The sequence below is a fragment of the Equus caballus genome, chromosome 25 (genome assembly GCF_041296265.1).
Source record: "Equus caballus isolate H_3958 breed thoroughbred chromosome 25, TB-T2T, whole genome shotgun sequence".
Taxonomy (NCBI): domain Eukaryota; kingdom Metazoa; phylum Chordata; class Mammalia; order Perissodactyla; family Equidae; genus Equus; species Equus caballus.
The window spans coordinates 29264127-29282554 of NC_091708.1; the positions used below are offsets into that span (position 1 = coordinate 29264127).

Below are 18428 nucleotides of genomic sequence, written 5' to 3' on the forward strand. Positions count from 1 at the left end.
ACGGCCTGGAACCCTTCTGCTCAGAAATGCTAGGCATGATGTGACTCTGTTGACCAGGGAAGGCACTGCACAGATTGACTAGCTGTGTGATGGTACGAAACTCAAGCTGCTTTCAACTGAATCTGCCTGGTGAATTGTGAGGCACATCTGGAATGTTTTTTCTTTTCTTAGAAATAGACAGAAAGGGAGTGAAATTGCTTGTGAATTCTCTCTAGGCCCTCAGCATCACTGCTGACTGAAGTTGCCTAATGACCAAAGAAGGGCCCCCTGTGAACAGAGCTAAGCTCCAATGGGGATGGGGCCTGCAACTTGCTCTGTTCCTGCAAGCCCAGCACTGCACTGGCTGAGGCCATCTTTGCATGGCACCCTCAGATAAATGATGGTTGTGTGATGAATGAGTGGTTGTAGGACAGCTGGAAAAGGGATTCCAGCCCTGACTCTGACACTTGTTGGCCTTGTGGGGCTTCAGGGGGTGGTACCTGCTCTTTCTAAGCCTCAGTTTCCATATCTGTAAAACAAAGATAAACATGGAAACCTTCATAGGCCTATTGAGAGGATTAAGGGAGCCAATGTATGTGAACACACTATGCAAGCATACCATTGCAATTTGGTGGCATTCATTTTTCACTCTTTCGTTCATTTATTCTCATTAAAAATATATTTATTGAATTTCCACTATGCCTCAGCCACCATACTAGAAGCTGTTGGCACATTGTTGGGCAAAAACTTGTCCAGTCCCTGGTCTCATGGAGTTTACCTCCTAATGTATAGGAAAATATTTTTACTCAATCTAAGAAAGGATGTCCTAGAAGCGAGGAAAACAGGATGCTTGGGGGTTACTATGGAAGTTGCTACTGGGAATGTTCAAACAGGCTCTATAACATTTGAAAGGTGTAGTAGAAAGGAATCAAGGGGTAGACAAAGATTGGACTAGATGCCTGTATAATGCCTTCATTCCTGAGTTTACCTGCTCTTTTTTCCCGCATTGGTACCACTGTGATCATAAAATAAGGAGGAGGAGACACAGACACTAATTAAACAATTACAATACATAAAAGCATAATTAGAAACTATGATAACTGCTATGAAAGAAAATAAGACTCGAGACAGGCCTGGTGGCACAGCGGTTAAGTGTGCACGTTCCGCTTCTCGGCAGCCTGGGGTTTGCCGGTTCGGATCCCGGGTGCGGACATGGCACTGCTTGGCAAAAAGCCATCCTGTGGTAGGCATCCCACATATAAAGTAGAGGAAGATGGGCACGGATGTTAGCTCAGGGCCAGTCTTCCTCAGCAAAAAGAGGAGGATTGGCCATGGTTAGCTCGGGGCTGATCTTCCTCAAAAAAAAGAAAAGAAGACTCAAGAAAGTAAACAAATAAACAAACAGGGGAATCTTATTAAATCTGGAAGCCTCAGCAATCTGGTGGGTGAGAAACAGTTAACTCAGTGGAAAGATGGGGAGGGGTGAAACATATTCCATGTAGAGGGAACAGCATGTGCAAAGGCTCTGTGGCACGACAAAGCATAGTGTTTCCAGAACCTGGAAGATCACTGAGACTAGAGCACAGAAAGCCAGGAGTGTAGGGATATAAGATAAGCTTTAAGAAGTCAGAAGTGCCAGTCCAAGCAGCCCCTGGTAGGCCGTGGGAAGCACCTTGGTCTTGATCTTAAGAGTAACTGGAAGATAGTTAAGGGTTTAAATCAGAAAAGTGATATGAGCAAGTTTTAGCTTTGAAATATCATTTTGGCTACAAGGAAGAGAATGGATTAGAGGAGGCAAGGGTCATTGTTAGCCAGTTAGAAGGCTACTGCAGAAGTACAGGCAAGACTTGGACCAGATTGAGCAAAAGTGAACATAATTGAGAAATTCTTCAGAAGAAAAATCTATGGGATTTGTTAGTGGGTTGTAGTTTTGGGGGGATGGGTGTAGGCAGGAAGGAAAAAGAAGTAGCAAGGATATCTCACTCGTTTCAGGATTACAAGAAGTGAGATAGAAAACACTATCAAAGATAGGCAAAGACATTTATGACAAAGACAGTGTCTGCAAGGCTTACAAATGGGGAGAAGCCGCTATATTTCCATTGGATGGAGGGAGCTAACCCTGGAATGAATGAGGCTGAATCACTGTAGACAATATAAGAGGTCTACTTTTTCAAAAATGCTGACCATTAAGTAAAGAAATAAAGACACAGTAGCTGGAGAGGGTAATACAATGCAGTGATAGTCTCCTTAGTACACATGAGACTTTCATTTATTATGCTTTATTTTAAAAGTTGGAGGGAAGCAGCTGGTAGAGAGAGAGTGTAGCAAAGTGAGAAAAAGCTCAGATCCCAGGTCAAACCCTGGCTCCATCAGTTCCTATTTGCAGGACCTTGGGGCAAGTGATCTAGCTTGTCCGTGCCTCACTCTTCATAACAGGAAAAGAAAGATAATAATATAATAATAGTACCCACCATCTGGGGTTGATGAGAGGGTTCTGTACGTAAAGTGCTTGAGCTGAGCTCCTGGCACAATTGAAGTGCTCAGTATATGGCCAATATTTAAAGTACAAGGGAAAGACATTCTGCCATTCTCCTTTTGTTACATTTGTAAACTGAATTCAATATCACATGAGGGAGGAAAAAAACCCTCTAATCTCTGACATGCAAAAATGTTTGCATTTGCTAAGTCTGTACATCTTGTATATCTCATTGAATCTGCTAGTCTTCTGGTCCCATGAAACAGCTACATTTTCCAGTTCTGTAAGTAGGCAATCCAAGCATTAAGTTCCCCTTTTGTAATTGACCATGAGCGTGTTGAGTAATATGTGGATTATTTCCCCCTCTTTTCTTTGATCTTCCCTCTTGCCAAGGATTGCCTGACAGTCTGGTTCCTGGCTGGTTCACCTCCTTCTCAGAATGCACCGAGATCGAGTGGAAGTGGCCCACAATAGCAGAGAAGATTTACGCCAGATTATAAGAAGTACTTGACATTGTTAATCTCTAACTAAGGAATTCCCTGAAGGAATTTCAGAATGAGAAAGACGTATGAACTATGGTTTGGCGTAGTGGTTCTCAAGCTCAGAGTGCATCAGAATCACCCGGGAAGCTTGTGGAAATGAAGATTCCAAGCCTGACCCCCCAGAGAAACAGAATCAGTAGGAGGAAGCCAAGAATCTGCATTTTTAACAAATGCTTCCCCCATCGCCATCCCAAGTGATTCTGAATGACCTTGACACACTCTGAGATCCAGATCTCCACATTCCACTAGGCACTCATGACCTCTCTTATTCTGCTTTCCTTTTTTCCCCCCTTCACTTTCTAATACACTATATTATTTACTATTCCAATTGTTTACTTTATATCTCTCACACACTACTCAGTAGAAATTAAGTCTCCAGATGATGGAAATATATACCTGCTTTGCTCCTTGATGAATCCCAAACAGCAAAAACAGTGCCTGACCCATAGAAGGCCCTTCATAAATACTTGCTAAAATTATTTGAATTGAGTCCCCACTCTCCCAGCCATCTCATATATGGACTTCTGCAAGTGGACACCCCAACCAACTGGTCCTCTTATTTTAGCGCTCTAAATATTTGAAAATTTCTAAATGCCAAAACACTTCGGCATTTAGAAAATTTGCTGATGCCATGCATCTTTCCCAGAAAAAAAATTACAATAATATATAATCCTGCATAAACTTTCTGGGGATGGATAGCCAAAGACTCTTTAAAATCAGGGATCTGCCAACTCCCCTGCCATAAAACCAGCCCTGGTCCCCACAATTCACCCTTCACCTATTGCTATAGTTATTAACCTAAAACTCAGATCTAGTCATTATCTTTCCCTTGACCTAAAATCTTGCAGGGCTCCCTATAGTTTACACGGTACCTAAATCCCTCAGCAGAGCATCAAAGTTGCCCACAACTCAGCCTTCTGGATATCACTTTGCCAGTTTTCTCTCTCCCAAATCTTTCAGACCTGTTGCAAGAGTGACTGATTAAACACCTAAGCTTTGGACACAGACATCCTGGGTTTGAATTCTGACCCCACAGGTCACTAGCCATGTGAACTGAGGTAAATTATTTACCTCTCTAAAGCCTCAGGGGTTTGTTTTCCAATTCGTGAAATGGATATAAATAGTGCATACTTCAAATGTGTTGTGGGATAGAGTGAGGGAACATATATTAATACACATAAGGCACTCAAACAATGCCAGGCACACAGTTAGCATTCAATAATTGTTGGGTTTTATTCTTCTACTCTATATGTTTGACACACAGTATTTGACATAATTTTCTTTCTCCTTCTTTTCCAGTATAACTTAGTCAGATCAAGGTTGGTCAAACTTTTTTTATAAGGGACTTGAGAGTAAACATTGTTGGCTTTGCATGTCCTACTGTCTTCTTTCTACTCAACTCTGCCGTTGTGGCAGGAAAGCAGCCATAGATGATATGTAAACAAATGAGTGTGGCTACGTTTCATAAACTTTATTTATAAAAACAGACGGCAGGCTGGAGTTCATCCATGGGCCACAGTTTTCCAACTCTGGCCTAGACTAGCTTTGGAATCTTACAGACCTGAATTCAAGCTTCTCTGAGCCTCAGTCTCTTCACCTTCTATATAGAAATAATAATAGTATTTCCTTTATAAGGTGTCACATGCTTAAATGAGATAAATCATGTAAAGCCCTTGGCATATAATATATATCTGGTAGACAGTATTATCTTCATCACCAACAGCCTTGCCTCAAGCTGTTCCACTATCTGCCCATACCCACCTTCCCTGCTCCAAGAATCTTTTCCAGACTCTCTCTCCCCTCTCAGAGTTTCTTTCTCCCTCTTTTCTAACACTGTTGGAATGTCTCTTGTATTATTTGAAAATAAATCATGCGTTAATGTAGCATATGCAAGTAATTATAGTTACTTATGTTGCTCTTCTGCCTCATCCACTAGACTGTGAGCTCCTTGAAGGTACAATGTGTGTCTTTATCTTTCTGTATCATCTTTCCCAGCACAGGATCTGGCACACACTAAGCACCCAATGCAAGGTGATGGTGGCGATGGTGATGGCAGTTATGATAATCTTGGTGGTCATGGTGGCGGCGGTAACAATGGTGGGGGGATGATCTTGGCTGTTAACTTCTTTTCAAAGAGCAGTCATTTGGAATTCTTTTCTCAGTTTGAGCCAAGAAGTCTAAATAGAGGAAACAAGGCTTTCTGGCAGAGAGAGAGGATCTGCAGGAAGGTCAGACAACCACAACAAGACCAAAATTACACATGGTTCTTCCTAGAGTAGCATGAAAAGAAAAAAAAGCTCACATTATTGGAAGTCAGGGGACCCAAGCACTGGAAAAGAATCATCCAGATCTAGAGAGTATTTTACAGTTTTCAAAACACTAGCAAACGGTCTTCTAATTTTTCCATATGACAGTCCTGTAGGGAAAGTCACCACTAAACATTTTACAGACAAGGAAACTGAGTCTTAGAGAGAGGAAAGACATTTCTGAGGTCAGAAGCTGCGCCTGATTGATTCGAATTCAGACTTGACTGTGTGACCTTGAGTAAGTCATTTCTCATCTCTAGGTCTCAGCTTTACTATTTGTAAAACAAAGAGGTTGATCTGTAAAATAAACAGGTTATGATTTTAATATCCCTCTCTACACACAAATGCTCTGTCATTGAGATAGAGTACAAGATATGTATACCTTTCTTTTCTCAGTACTAATTTAAGAAGTAAAGCTCATAATAACTCTGGATGGGAAATAAATAGCAGGTCACGGGATGCCTTTTCCAACCTCAAAATATTTCCCTTATTTTCAGGGTAGAAGTTAGAACCAACCCTATCATAGTGCCTGATGGGACTGTAGATAAATTTAGTCTGTACTTCTCATGGTACAAATAAAGAAATAGAGCCCCAAACAGTAGAAGCTTTCATGTCCAATGCCATGTAACAATCAAGGACAGAACCTGGTTCAGATTCCAGGTGTCCCAATTCTCTGGTTCTTCCAAAGAAAACTCTGAATCCTCAAATGAATAAGGATAGATACTAATAATGCCTACTTTACAAATGAGTAAGAGTAAGGTCACCCAGACAGTCAATGGCAGAGATGGGATTCAAATCCAGCTATCTGGCTCTTCACCACGGCTCTATTCTTTAGTCTCCCCTACTTGAAACCTCTTCTTCTTCACCAAAGGCTAATTAACAGCCACACAAGGTCTTGTACCTTAAGCACTAGTTATGCTTAGCCAAGCTCTGTGGTTTTGGGCTGAGTAAGGGTCATTTAACAGGTGGAGAGAAGAGATTTACATATTAATCAAACTCTCCATCATAAAGACTTTTTTGCGGCTTTGCTTGTTCAAAACCACAGTGCAAAGTGTAATGAAGGGCTCTTTTCCAGCTGAGGCAGAAGGCATCATCCTTTCCCATGCATTCGTGGAGATGGACCCAAGGAGACCTCACTTACCAAAGGAGCTAGTGTCTAGTGGTCCCCAAGACTATCCAGAGCACACCCTGGCCCTGGTCCAGAACCAGAGACCAGAACTGTTCCACAAAGCTCAGGCAAGTCACACCCCATCTCTGATACTCCTGACTGTGCTATACAATGGGACTCAGGGGTTGACTCAGCACCTCAAATAACTCAAGAAGGGGCCGGGCTGGTGGTGCAGTGGTTAAGTTCACACGTTCCGCTTTGGTGGCCCGGGTTTCACTGGTTCAGATCCCAGGTGCAGACATGACACCACTTGGCAAAGCCATGCTGTGGCAGGCGTCCCATATATAAAGTAGAGGAAGATGGGTACAGATGTTAGCTCAGGGCCAGTCTTCCTCAGCAAAAGGAGGAGGATTGGTGCAGTTAGCTCAATGCTAATCCTCCTCAGAAAGAAAAAAAAAAACCCTCAAGGAGTCAGTGGTTCTCACATAGAAGAATGGTTCCATTCCACTTCAGAAGGTCTACAGGAGAAGGAAATCCTTTTACTCATGTTTAATTCCACCTATGGTATCCTCTATCTGTAGAATATGAGTGCCAGCAATGTTTATAAAGTGAGAAATGCTTCTAAAATCCCTCCATTTGTGATCTGCCCTTTTGGGTTAACCCATGATCTCTCTCATACAAAATATAGATCCTACTCTAAAACATCATGCCTCTAGCACTTTGGGCATCTGTAAAGTTATCCAGTACTACCTAGAAGGGGAGGTGCCAAAGGAAGCATAAACAAAGGCAGGGACAAGTTTAGACCAACATTATTTTTGTCATCATGATAGAAAATGCTTGTGCATTACATGCTCTGTGCCAGGAACCATGCATTTGTTATCTCATTTGATTACCTTAAGGACCACATTTTACAGATGTGGAAACCGAGGTTTGGAGAGGTCATTCAATATCACACAGTGAATGGGAGGTTGAGACAGGATTCCAACTCAACTTGAGTGGCGCACAGAGCCTGCACAATCTGATTCCACGTAGACAAAGTCTTTTGCAGGAAAATCAGAAACTCAGAAACTCACTCAGTTTCTCTCTTTTTTCAAGTAGGAAAAGAAAGTCCCAGAAAGGAAAAAGGACTTGTCCCAGCCTTGCTATGACTCAGTGTCAGAGCCTAAGGCAAGGCCCTTTTGTGTTTTATTCATCTGGCCTCTGCCTCCAGCTGCAGAGAAAGGCAGAGAGATGGAGAAGCCATGGGAGAAGGAGTGATAGGAGTTTGGAGAAGAGGCAGAAAAACAAATGATGGACACAATGATAGTGGCTGCTTTCTCGTCACACTAGCCTGGCTCAGTGCCATATTCCCCTCCTCCAGGATCATTTCCAGACCTACAGTGGGCCTGTCCTACCCACTCCTACCACAGCCTGGCTCCTTTGGAAATGCCTAATGCACCACAGCCCTTAGGCTGCTATGCAACTTTAAAAAGGCCTGTCATTGGGGTTTGGGGAGAAGGAGAAGAAACTGGAGACTCAGAGGAAGCCAGCTCTAGTCAACCATCTCTAATGTTTCTGTGCAGGGATGACTAAGAGGAGAAGAGCTTGGAGCTGAGGAGACAGCATCCGTCTATGCCTGCCTGTCTGCCCTAACTCCTCCATGGCTCCCCACCAACAGGGGCCAAAGTCCCCACCACCCCAGCCTCCCCAGCTCTGCCTGGCCTGGCCCTGCTGCCTCTCCTCAGCATTGCCCATGGAGCTCCCCCTCAGTCTCGGCCCTTGCCACACTGGTTCTCACTCAGTTCTTCAGGGAAATGGGCCACTCTTGCTCATTCTTCAGGCCTTTGCAGGAGCTGGGACTTCAACCTGGAATGCTCTCAGGCTCCGCCCCCTCCGCCAAACCAGTCCTCCACATTCACTTTAACACCTAGCCCCCAAGGGCTCAGTTTCAATGTCACTTCCTCAAGAAAGGCTTCCCTGACCCCACAAGGCCCCTTGTCACACACTTTCAACCAGCTGGCCTGGACTTCTCTTGGTACTCTGCATAGTCTGTCTTTACTGATTTGTGTGATTATTTCACTAATATCTGTCTTGTCCACAAGTCTGTAAACTCCATAAAGAGGCAGACGATGTCCACTTATCATACTCTTCACTTCTCAGAGCATGACATGGTACTTGGCTTATAGTAGGTGCTCAAAAATACTTACTGAATTAATGAATGACTGACTAGTGCTTTAAGAGCTCCAGATCTCATGTATGGAGAACAGTGACATCTAGTGACTGCTTTCACACTCTTGGGCTTCTCTGCTAACCCAGTAGGAATTGGCCTCAGAAAGACCTCACTGGGTTTCCAAAGAATTGAATATTTTGACGATGCTGAGGGAAGCTGGCACAGAATCCAGACATGGGGGAATCTGACTCTTAAGCAAAGAGGAGAGGAACCATCACTCTTCTTGCCACCACACATGTGCCAACAACACATCACACAAGTCCTGTGACTTAGCTCGTATCCTGTCACATTACAGATGAGAAGAATGTGATCCAGAAAGTCGTTGGGGTAAGTTCACAAAGCTGTAAACAGGGATATTCACAACCTCACTCACTATGTCTTGGAGAGTTCAGCCTATACAGCTACCCATGCTGCTTTATTTGTCTTCACTGACACAACACTGGTCGGATCACTCCTGGAATTCACTGGAAGCTTCAACAGCCTCCTCATGTGTCTCCTTGCTTCCACTCTTACATAATTGACTCTCACCTTGAAGCCAGAGGTATACATACATATTTGGCTTTTTTGTTGGTAATTTGGGGACCTCTGATCCACAGAGTTAGATTATTTGTGACACTTGGCTCATGACTCACGTTCATCGCTGCACTACACATGGTTAGGCTTTATGTCTTCATCCACTTAGTGTTAGTTAGTTAGTTAGCTAGTTTTAATACTTTAATAAACTGCCACTAATCCACTACCCAAAACACCAGCTAGGAACTTCATACCTATGTGTAACAAATGCTTCCTCACGCCATCATCCTGCCTCCCTTAACTCAAGATTATCCTCATCCTGAATCCTATGTTCATCCTTTCCTTGATTCCCCTTTGTAAGTAGTTTATTGTACCTGTATGTATCCCTAAAAGGTAGTATATTTGCTGTGTCTATGTATCTGTTTTAACTTAAAATAGGGGAAAGGGTTTCTTGCTATATAAAATGAATCTTTGGGGCTTATTCATTTAACATGTTCATTCATCTCATATTAAGTGCCATTATAGTTCATTCATTTTGGCTGTTGACAGGTAGTCCACTGTATGCATATTCCATTGTAGGCTTATTTAATTGCTCTTCCAGTAATGGTCTTCTGGGTTGTTTCCAGAGGGCTCCTGACACACAAATCTAATCCTATCAGCCTCCTGCTAAACATCTCACTGCCCTCCAGACAGGGTCCAAACTCATGACCTAGCTTACAATATCCTGTATGATCAGGCTCCTTCTGACCCCTCTGGCCTCACGTATGCTGGCCCTCCACCTCTTGGGTTCAGTCATGGGGAATTCCTTTCAGTCTTTGAACAGACCGTGTTCTTTCCTGCCACGGGTCATCTACCTGACACTCTCCCCATCTCCTTACTCTCATCCCCCCTCTGTCCTTTATGAAGCCCTACTTGGCCACCTACTACCCTCCAGTATTTACTCAGTCCAACAGATGCTATGGGAGGGGCATGTAATACATAGCATCCTGCTGGACTTGGTCAGGGGTCTGCCAGATTGTCTTCTTTGGAGGCCCAGGGCTGTCTGGGAGCTGCTGCAGAGGGAAGAGTAGGGACCAAGTAGAGATGCTTTATCCACCTTCCCCTTCCTAACTGAAGGAGTGGCATTACTATTCCTGGTTTTATAGATTGGGATTCCTGAAAGACTGCATTTGGAAAAAATGTTCCACAAACACGTTTGCAAACCAGTGAACCAAATCATTTATATGATCCCTTCAAGCCCTGACGAACTGTAATAGAAAATGAGAAACACAAAAAGAGGAAAAAGAGGAGAGAGAATTTCACAACTAAACATATAGGCTCTCGAGCAGACCAACTTTGAGTAAATCACTAAACATCTTTGAGGTTTCGTCACTTGTGAAGTGGGCACGACTTCAGGATGAACTACATGGAACTTTCATTTTTATAAGTAAAAAAGGTCTAATGTCAGCAATCTCATATGAATCAAACCAATATTTCCAAGTAAATAATAGATCTGGAGGGCAGATTAAATGAGATTATCCAAGTATAGTATTGAAAATGAGACTGTTAGGTTATTACCAAACCCCTATCTTCTCCTAGGAAAACAGACAGAATATATTTCCTTGTGTTCATTTGCAGACAGGTGTACCCAGTGGTCGAGTTCTAGCCAATGGAATGGGAGCTGAAATGATATTTGCCACTTTCAGGTTTGGCCCATTTAAACTTCTCACGTGTAATCCTCCATGTTCTTTCTTCTTCCACAGTAATCATGGAACCATCAGATTGATGGAGCACAAGATGGAACAGGCTGGATCTCTGCAACACTTCTCAGAGTAAAGCCACCCACCAATCAAAAACATTTGTTTGGGACTCTGTACAAATAAGGATAACCTCTATTGTATTAAGCCATTGAAATTTGAGGATTCATTGGTTATAGCAGCTAAATATGTACTTCAAAGATAGTAAGGAATCAATAAATGCTAGTCATTGCCATGATGATGATAATGATGACGATGACAATCCCAAAAGACAAAGGGAGCACAAGGGCAGGAGGTAGGAGGGTTGGTACTTAGCTCCGACTTAGTGGCAGTGTCAGGGGAGCTCACCTCCTTGGTGCCGTTGTCTTGGATGAGGGTGTAAAGTGGTACCACACGGTTGATTTCCAATAGCACTGGTGTGGGGCTCAGCTGCTCCTTGCCTGGTCGGCGGCAAAGGTGGCAGGTAGACGGACAGCGGCCTTTCTCCTCACAGCGGATCTCCACGCCTGAGATGAGCTGGTCATCTGACAGCATCTGAGCTGTCAGCAGACCTGAGAGGTAGGTGATGAAGGGCATGGACTTGAGTTCCTTCTTGCTGCCCAGCTCTGTGGTCTCTGGAGAGGAAGAGGTAAATTCAGTAACTTTCAAAGTGTTGATGTGCTAAGGAGGTGGCATCCATTGGAAAGAAAAAAAAAAAAGATAGAGTGGTTTGTTCATGATGCCTTGAGAGGAGGACTGGCCTGAGGGTTCAGAGACCAGAACGGTGTCTTGTTTTACTATTTACATTAAATAGCCCCTTGCTTTCTCTAGGTCTCACTTTCTCCATATTTAACATTGGTAGGTTGGACTAGAGGATTCTCCAAGGATCTTGCAAGATGTAAATATCAAGGACACTTTTCCCAATGAGAAATTTCTCACTGTGTACTGTCGATTTATACAAATTCTACCTTTTTTAAAAAAAACTTGCTCCAGTTCTATATTTTCCATAAAGTTCCATGTCATGGGGCAAACACAAGCTTCAGAGTCAAATCAATATCAGTTTAAATCTTAATTCTGCTTGATAACAGCTATGCAACCTCAGGAAATTCTCAATGTCCAAGAGCTTATAGTGATTAATTCTGTAAAATGGGGTTAATAATACCAACTTAAACAGTTGTGAGTGGTAAATGAGATAGGAGGTGAATGTGCATACTGAGATCTGCTTCATGCATGCTCCATTCTGTGCTATCTCTCTTGATCCACACAATAAGCATTTCCCACCTCTCTGCCTTTGTGCGCCTGTCTTACTTTTCCCCTCTGCCTCTCCAGATCTTTCCCACCCAACCAATGCTCCATTCTAGTGTGATCCTCTTCAGGAAGTCTTTCCTCCTTGCCTCCGCCTTCTTCTTTGGATAAGTACTTCTGCCTATAAAACCTTATCTTGTTAAGCTCACTTTCTGGTCCCATTTTCTGCTGACCTCTGCAACCATATTATCAGGTCTTGGAGATCAGGGGCTATGTCTCCTACTCCTCTTCCCTCCAACCTTCAGTGCCGAGCATGGTGCTAGGGATGTAATTGCGACTTAATCAAAGAGGGAGCTTATAGAACTCTGAGTGGCTAGAATGACATTCATGATCTAGTCCAGAGGCTCCAAAATTCTTCTGAGGAATTCTATGGATCCCAAAAGCATCTCAACAACTGCTTGCACAGGGCAAGAGGGAAAATGAGCAGGCAGGACTCTAAACCCACATCTCAGTTTCAGACAGAACAGTTCCACTTGTATGTCTCTTATAGACTGCCTTTCTACTTAAGATTTCATAAGAATAAAGGGCTCTGTGGCTATATCAAAAGCTTGGAGAACCAAAGTGATTTGTACAACTCAAAGGGTTCCATTTAATCATAGACTATGTGAATGGTGTCCTCAAAGTTGTGCAATGCAGAAGTGGCAAAACAGGGTGGCCCTGTACTAAGGGGGAAAGCTTGGTCCAGATGGCAGCTACTTCCAAGCCTGATGAAGTCAAGGCAAGCTACTGCCTTAGTGGAAACAGAGGCCCTGGGCACCAAGGCCTGGGAGAAAAAGAAGGTTGTCTCCTGTTCCTGCTCTCGGCTTGCAGTGACATGCAGCTGATCTGGAAATGGGCTTGCCAATTAGAAATACAAATAAATGCAGCCTTCATTCATGACTCTCTGGGCCCTGGGGCCTGGGATCTGTGCTCCACCTTTTCTGTCTGGCTGTCAGCAAATGCTTATGAGCATCAGATCAAAGGCTCTGGGGGAGGAAGACAAGGCGAATTCCAGCTAACCAATCCTTCAGAGGGATTAACGAGGGTAGTTACTAAGATAAACAAAACAAAGCTGTGAAGAAGGCATCTCAGCAGCTGGGGCGACTAAGACAGTCTTATATACGGACACACTGAAAGAAGATGATGGTGACCTTTGGAAGTGTGGGCCAGAGGGACAGTTTTGGAAAAGGGTGACTTAAAACCTGAGAGAGATAACTATTCAGGGGAGAAGGTCAGGGGGATTCAGAGCTGTGAGGACACTGGGGAGCAGTTAGCCTACACTCTGATCCATAACGTGTAAATTACGTTCTATAGGTCAAATCCAGTCCTCTGCCTGTCTTTGTAAATAAAGTTTTATTGGAACATAGCCACCTTCATTCATTTATGTAAAGTTATGGCTACAATGGCAGAATTGAGCAGTTGCAACAAAGACTCTACAGCCCACAAAGCTTAAAATATTCACTGTCTCATCCTTAACAGAAAAACTTTGGAAACCTCTGCTCTAGCCTTAGGATACAGATGGGGAAACTGAGTCTCAGAGAGAGGACGCACCTATAGCCACACAAAAATGTGGCAGTATGATGGATTAGTTAATGTAAAAACTTTACAATCAATAGACCATCAATATACTTGAACTGTGAATCTCTAAGGAGAAAAAATAGAGTAGGGCATCTTTTCTCCATGGAATATCTTTCAAAAACTATTGAAAAAGAATACTTTTGAAAATGCTAATCTGGTACAACTGCCCCACTTTAAACAAGGAGAAATTGTGCCCGCAAAAATAAAATGACTTTCCAAGGTCACATGGTGAGTTACTGACCCTTTCAGCACATGAGCCCAGTCTTTTCTTAACCAATTCATCACTTAAAGTACTGTTTTTATCTCATATTTTAAAATGTAGATGGCCTGCCCCTCCTAGCACCTTACCATATGTACATAATTTTATCAGGAAGGAATGTAATGTGGTGCTGGGAGTAAAGATTCCCTTGATCAAACAAACAAACATTGACAGCCATTGGCTTAAAGATATAACTATCCATTTAACAACAAAACAAGCCATAGATCTTTGCTGGTAAGCTTTTGTCCAATAAATCTTTTTTTCAATCTATCAGTCAAACAAGTGGGGTTAAAAGGCCATAGTTCAGGCTGAAAACTGCCCTGCAGTAGCAGTACAGAATTCACAGCTGAACTTAAGGGCTGCTCTTGCTAAGGAGGGCACTTGGGTATCATCTGGTCCAATCCCATCATTTAATAAGTGAGGAACCTGAGACCTAAATGGAGAAAGGGATTTACCTCTAAGTCCTATGCATGTTTATTAATGATGATCCTTTTCGTAAAGACTGTGTCATGTCTAAGTTATGACCTGGATGAGAGTTACAACAGGGAAGACGATTAGCCATTCCATTAATTATTCCTCTGTAGACATTATGATTGCAAAAGCTAATTGCTTCTGATCCAACATCACTGTGTGGCTAAAGTCATCTTTTCAAAAGGCAAACCCTATATTCTTCTCCTGCTTAAAACTCTTCCATGGCACTTCACTGCTCTTAGGATAAAGACCAAAATCCTTAACATGGCACATAGGTAACATGGGATCTAGACAATCTGTCTGCCTCTCCAGTCTGATCTCTTATCCTATTGCTCCTAATTCTCTTACTTTCAGCTACGTTGGCCTTTAAGTTCCTTGCACACACCCTAAGCCTTTCTCTTCCAGTCTTGGCACATGCTCTTCTCTCTGCACAGAACACTTTTCCTCATCCCATCCCTACCCTCTGCCATCTCCTGGTTACTCCTTCAGATCTCAGTTCAAGTGCCAATTCCTCAGTAAAGTCTTCCCTGAACTCAATCTCCATGTCACCAATCCTGATTACGGTTTCATATTAAAGGTCCTCAGAGCATTCTGTTCTATGTATCACCTGTTAATGTCTCCAGACTGTAAGTTCCACGTGAGCAAAGACAGTATTCATTTTTCTGATTCCCTTATCTACTTTACATAGCACCTGGAACATCATAGAGTTTCAATACTATTTTCAATAAATGTTTGTTGAATATACAATATATTTATATACTCTGATCACTGTGCTATCTTGTCAAAGCATTGATGAGTCTAAGAGCCAAGATTTATGAATTTCAAGACTGACAATTGACGTCTTGTAATCAAATGACAACCTCTTCCCAAAGTAAAATTATCTCTCTCAATGGAAAGGTTAACAGATGAATAGCTGATCAATGTGCCAGTTGTTCTGACCTCCTCAAGGTTTTCACATAGGCCCTTGCCATTGAGGGGATGGGAGAGTTCAGTTAAAACAGGCTGTCTTTAACAGGCCAAGGATAAAGAGCATTTTTGAAGAGACTTATCCTCTGTTCACATTTCCCATCCCTCTGAACAATGCTTCCAAAATAGGATCATGTCTGGTTTCAAGCCCAATTCAGTTCCAATGACACTACAACCCATTCATTTGAGAACCTGCCAACTGAACTCTCTTTTTTCTCCTCCCAAATTCCTGCTGGGTATTATTTTGTTGCCACCAAAAAAAAAAAGGGCTCCGTTGAAGTGACAACTCCTTGTTGGGAGGGCAGCCAGGGCTTTTCGGCAGGAGGTGATGGCACTGCTTGCCCTCATCCAGAAAACAAAACAAAGGCATCAGACTAAGGGCTTCTGGGAGAGCCAAAGCTGTGCGAATGTTTGTTCAGTATTCGGCAACGGTGCAGGGCGCTGCCTCCGAGTCAGACAGGCTTGCTTTGGCAATACACTTGCAGTTGAAGCATTTAAAGGCTCCACAGGGACCAGAGGGGCTCAAATTAGAAACGTTAAGGGTGGGGAAAAGAGGGTGAGACTTTTATATCATAAAGAATAGGCTTTATTACAGCAATGGCCTCCCAGGAATTGCTGAAATGGATCATTTCTTAGGCGGAGTTACTGTCTCCTGCTGGAGGAAAGCGATTGCTCTGAGGCCTGACTCAAGGACCCATACAAATATCCTTAACAAAGGGAAGGTAGCCAGTTGAAATGCCATCGGCCAGGACTGCACTTCTGTGTTGTGCAATCTGGACTTCTCAGCCTAACCATGTCAAATCCAGTCAAAATCCAGCATCGTCAATGTGCCCTTTCTAAATAATAGGACCAACCTAAATGAGTTCTTGTGAGGATTAAATAAGGTGCCTGGCAAAGCTTAAGCACTCAATCTTTATTAGTTGTTACTGTTGTTGTTGCTGTGGTTGTTATTAATTATTGTGGCTGTTGTTGTAACAGGATGTTAAAACTGAAATTTCTGTTGAGACACCAATACAGAACAGAAGTGAAATCCCAAAGCCAGGCCCCTATAGGCAGAATTTACAAAGGAGATGAATCTTAACTAGTTTCATAACTCAAGAAATTTCAGCCAGAACAAGGGAATAAAATAAGGTCAGAGAGTAGACAGGAAAGATTTCAGAAAATTTTGCTTTGGAGAGAGTGATTACCTAATAACGTACCCCGCACGCCAGGTTGGACATGTAGAGCATGCTACCTTCTATACCAAATTTTGTGAACAGTGGCCTCAAGAGTGCCCCTTGGAGAACTTGCTATGTGTTCATGTAACCAGGAAGATAGTGGACTGCGGTCTTACTCCTCCTGTGCAAGCTCTAGTCACCTGTGGCAGCACAACAGAAGGGGCTGCATGGGGATTTGCCCAAAATCCCAGAGGTTGCCAGTGTGAAAAATGCTTGAGTATTTCCCCTGGACCAGATGTGGGTCACACAAGAGAAACAGCTGGCCTGGAATTGTTTTGAGTCCTACCCTAGAGGAATTATAACGGAGATTCAGAGGTCCCCCACAGTGAGAGTCTCCATGAGGTGGGCAGCCAGAGAAACAGAAGGTGGAAGGGGATGAGCAGCAGCCAGCCAAAGAGAAATGCATCCTCCAGGTCTTGGAGAAGCCCTTAGCAACAGGGACCCCTGGAAAGCTCCTGAAAAAGCCCCCAAGGGAAAGGGGCAACTTCAAAAATCTGTCAGGACCAGAGAATGCAGAGCCAGGTACAAGCGTACCAGGGTGAGTATGACCTTCCTAATCCTTACCACTTCTCCTTCCTTCTGTTTTGACCATGGAGGGAGAGGAAGAAGTGCCAAGGTAGAGAAACAGAATGGAGGCCAAGCTTGCCCCACCTCTTAATGCCCCACCGGGGAAGGCAAGAAGGTTTGATTTGTCAAATTTAGAAATTTGAATAAAATCTTGGACCGGACATCCTAATGCCTGGTTTGAAACTGTGTTAGCAACTTAAAATGTCTATAGCACTGTCTATTCCATAAAAGTGGTGATAGATTAGATGTGCCCTGCTAAGATTTTCATCTAGGAGCAGAGGAAGATTATCCCAGTGAATACATTAAAGAGAGTGTGGGAACCAACTCACATATATACTTTTGAACATATATATATTCATAAACTGTATTTTGATTATTCTCAATTTGTACTATCAAGTGAACCATTTACATCATCATCATCATTACAGTGCTTATCACATTTTCAATTTTAGTTAATGTGCTAGTTAAATTAATATCTGTCTCCTCAACTAAACTATGAGATAAGGGCAAGGACTATGGCCAGTTTCAATCACCATTTGTATCCCCAGCACACACTTCACTGTTTGATGTAGTGTAGACTGTTTGCAGGTAAACATCCAAATAAATGAAGAGATGAATGTGTGATCTGTTCCCTTTTGCCTTTAATCCTTTCCATTCGTATAACACTTATCACATTTCAAACCCACTATCTCAATTTATCACCATAGCCCCAAAGGCAGATGGTCTTAACTTTACTTTATTGTACAAATGGTAGTTCAAAGGGGTAAAGCCATTTGCCCAAGGCCACACAGCTAATAACCAGTCCGGCCTTTTGTACTGGTTCTACTGCTCCTTCTATCATCCATACTTCCTCTCCAAAAAATGTTCGGCACTAATTCTCACTCCTGCATGAGTCATCTCTTTTGCAAACACTTGGGCCTTCCTTGTTCCTGTCACCCCTAGACAACACCCCTGGGCTCCCTCACCCTTTCCATGGGCTAAAGGATCCCATAGGTAAAAGGCATTTTAAAGGTCACTTGCTCAAAAATCCCACCTAATGTTTCATTCACCACCAAATCATCCTCCAGCTTCTTTTTGGACATGTTTAATGATGCAGAACTCACTACCTTTTTAGGCCTCCAGTTCCATTATGGGACAGCTCTGTTAAATCTAGATGGCTTCCCATCCAGGAACTGCATTTCTCATCCTAAGCATCAGACTCAGATTCAGAGTTACATGCTTTATGCTATTTGGACACC

The 18428-nt window shown here is 43.0% G+C and overlaps 1 protein-coding gene across 7 annotated transcripts in view; it reads right to left on the reverse strand.

Annotated features, from left to right (window-relative positions):
• Positions 1-18428, reverse strand: part of ASTN2 (astrotactin 2) — an 828204-nt gene that overhangs the window by 164934 nt on the left and 644842 nt on the right. For all 7 annotated transcript variants that reach the window (XM_023628756.2, XM_023628754.2, XM_070251110.1 and 4 more), the window contains one exon: positions 11218-11483. In XM_023628756.2, the coding sequence (XP_023484524.1) occupies positions 11218-11483 (266 nt within the window). The remainder of the gene's footprint in view (positions 1-11217; positions 11484-18428) is intronic.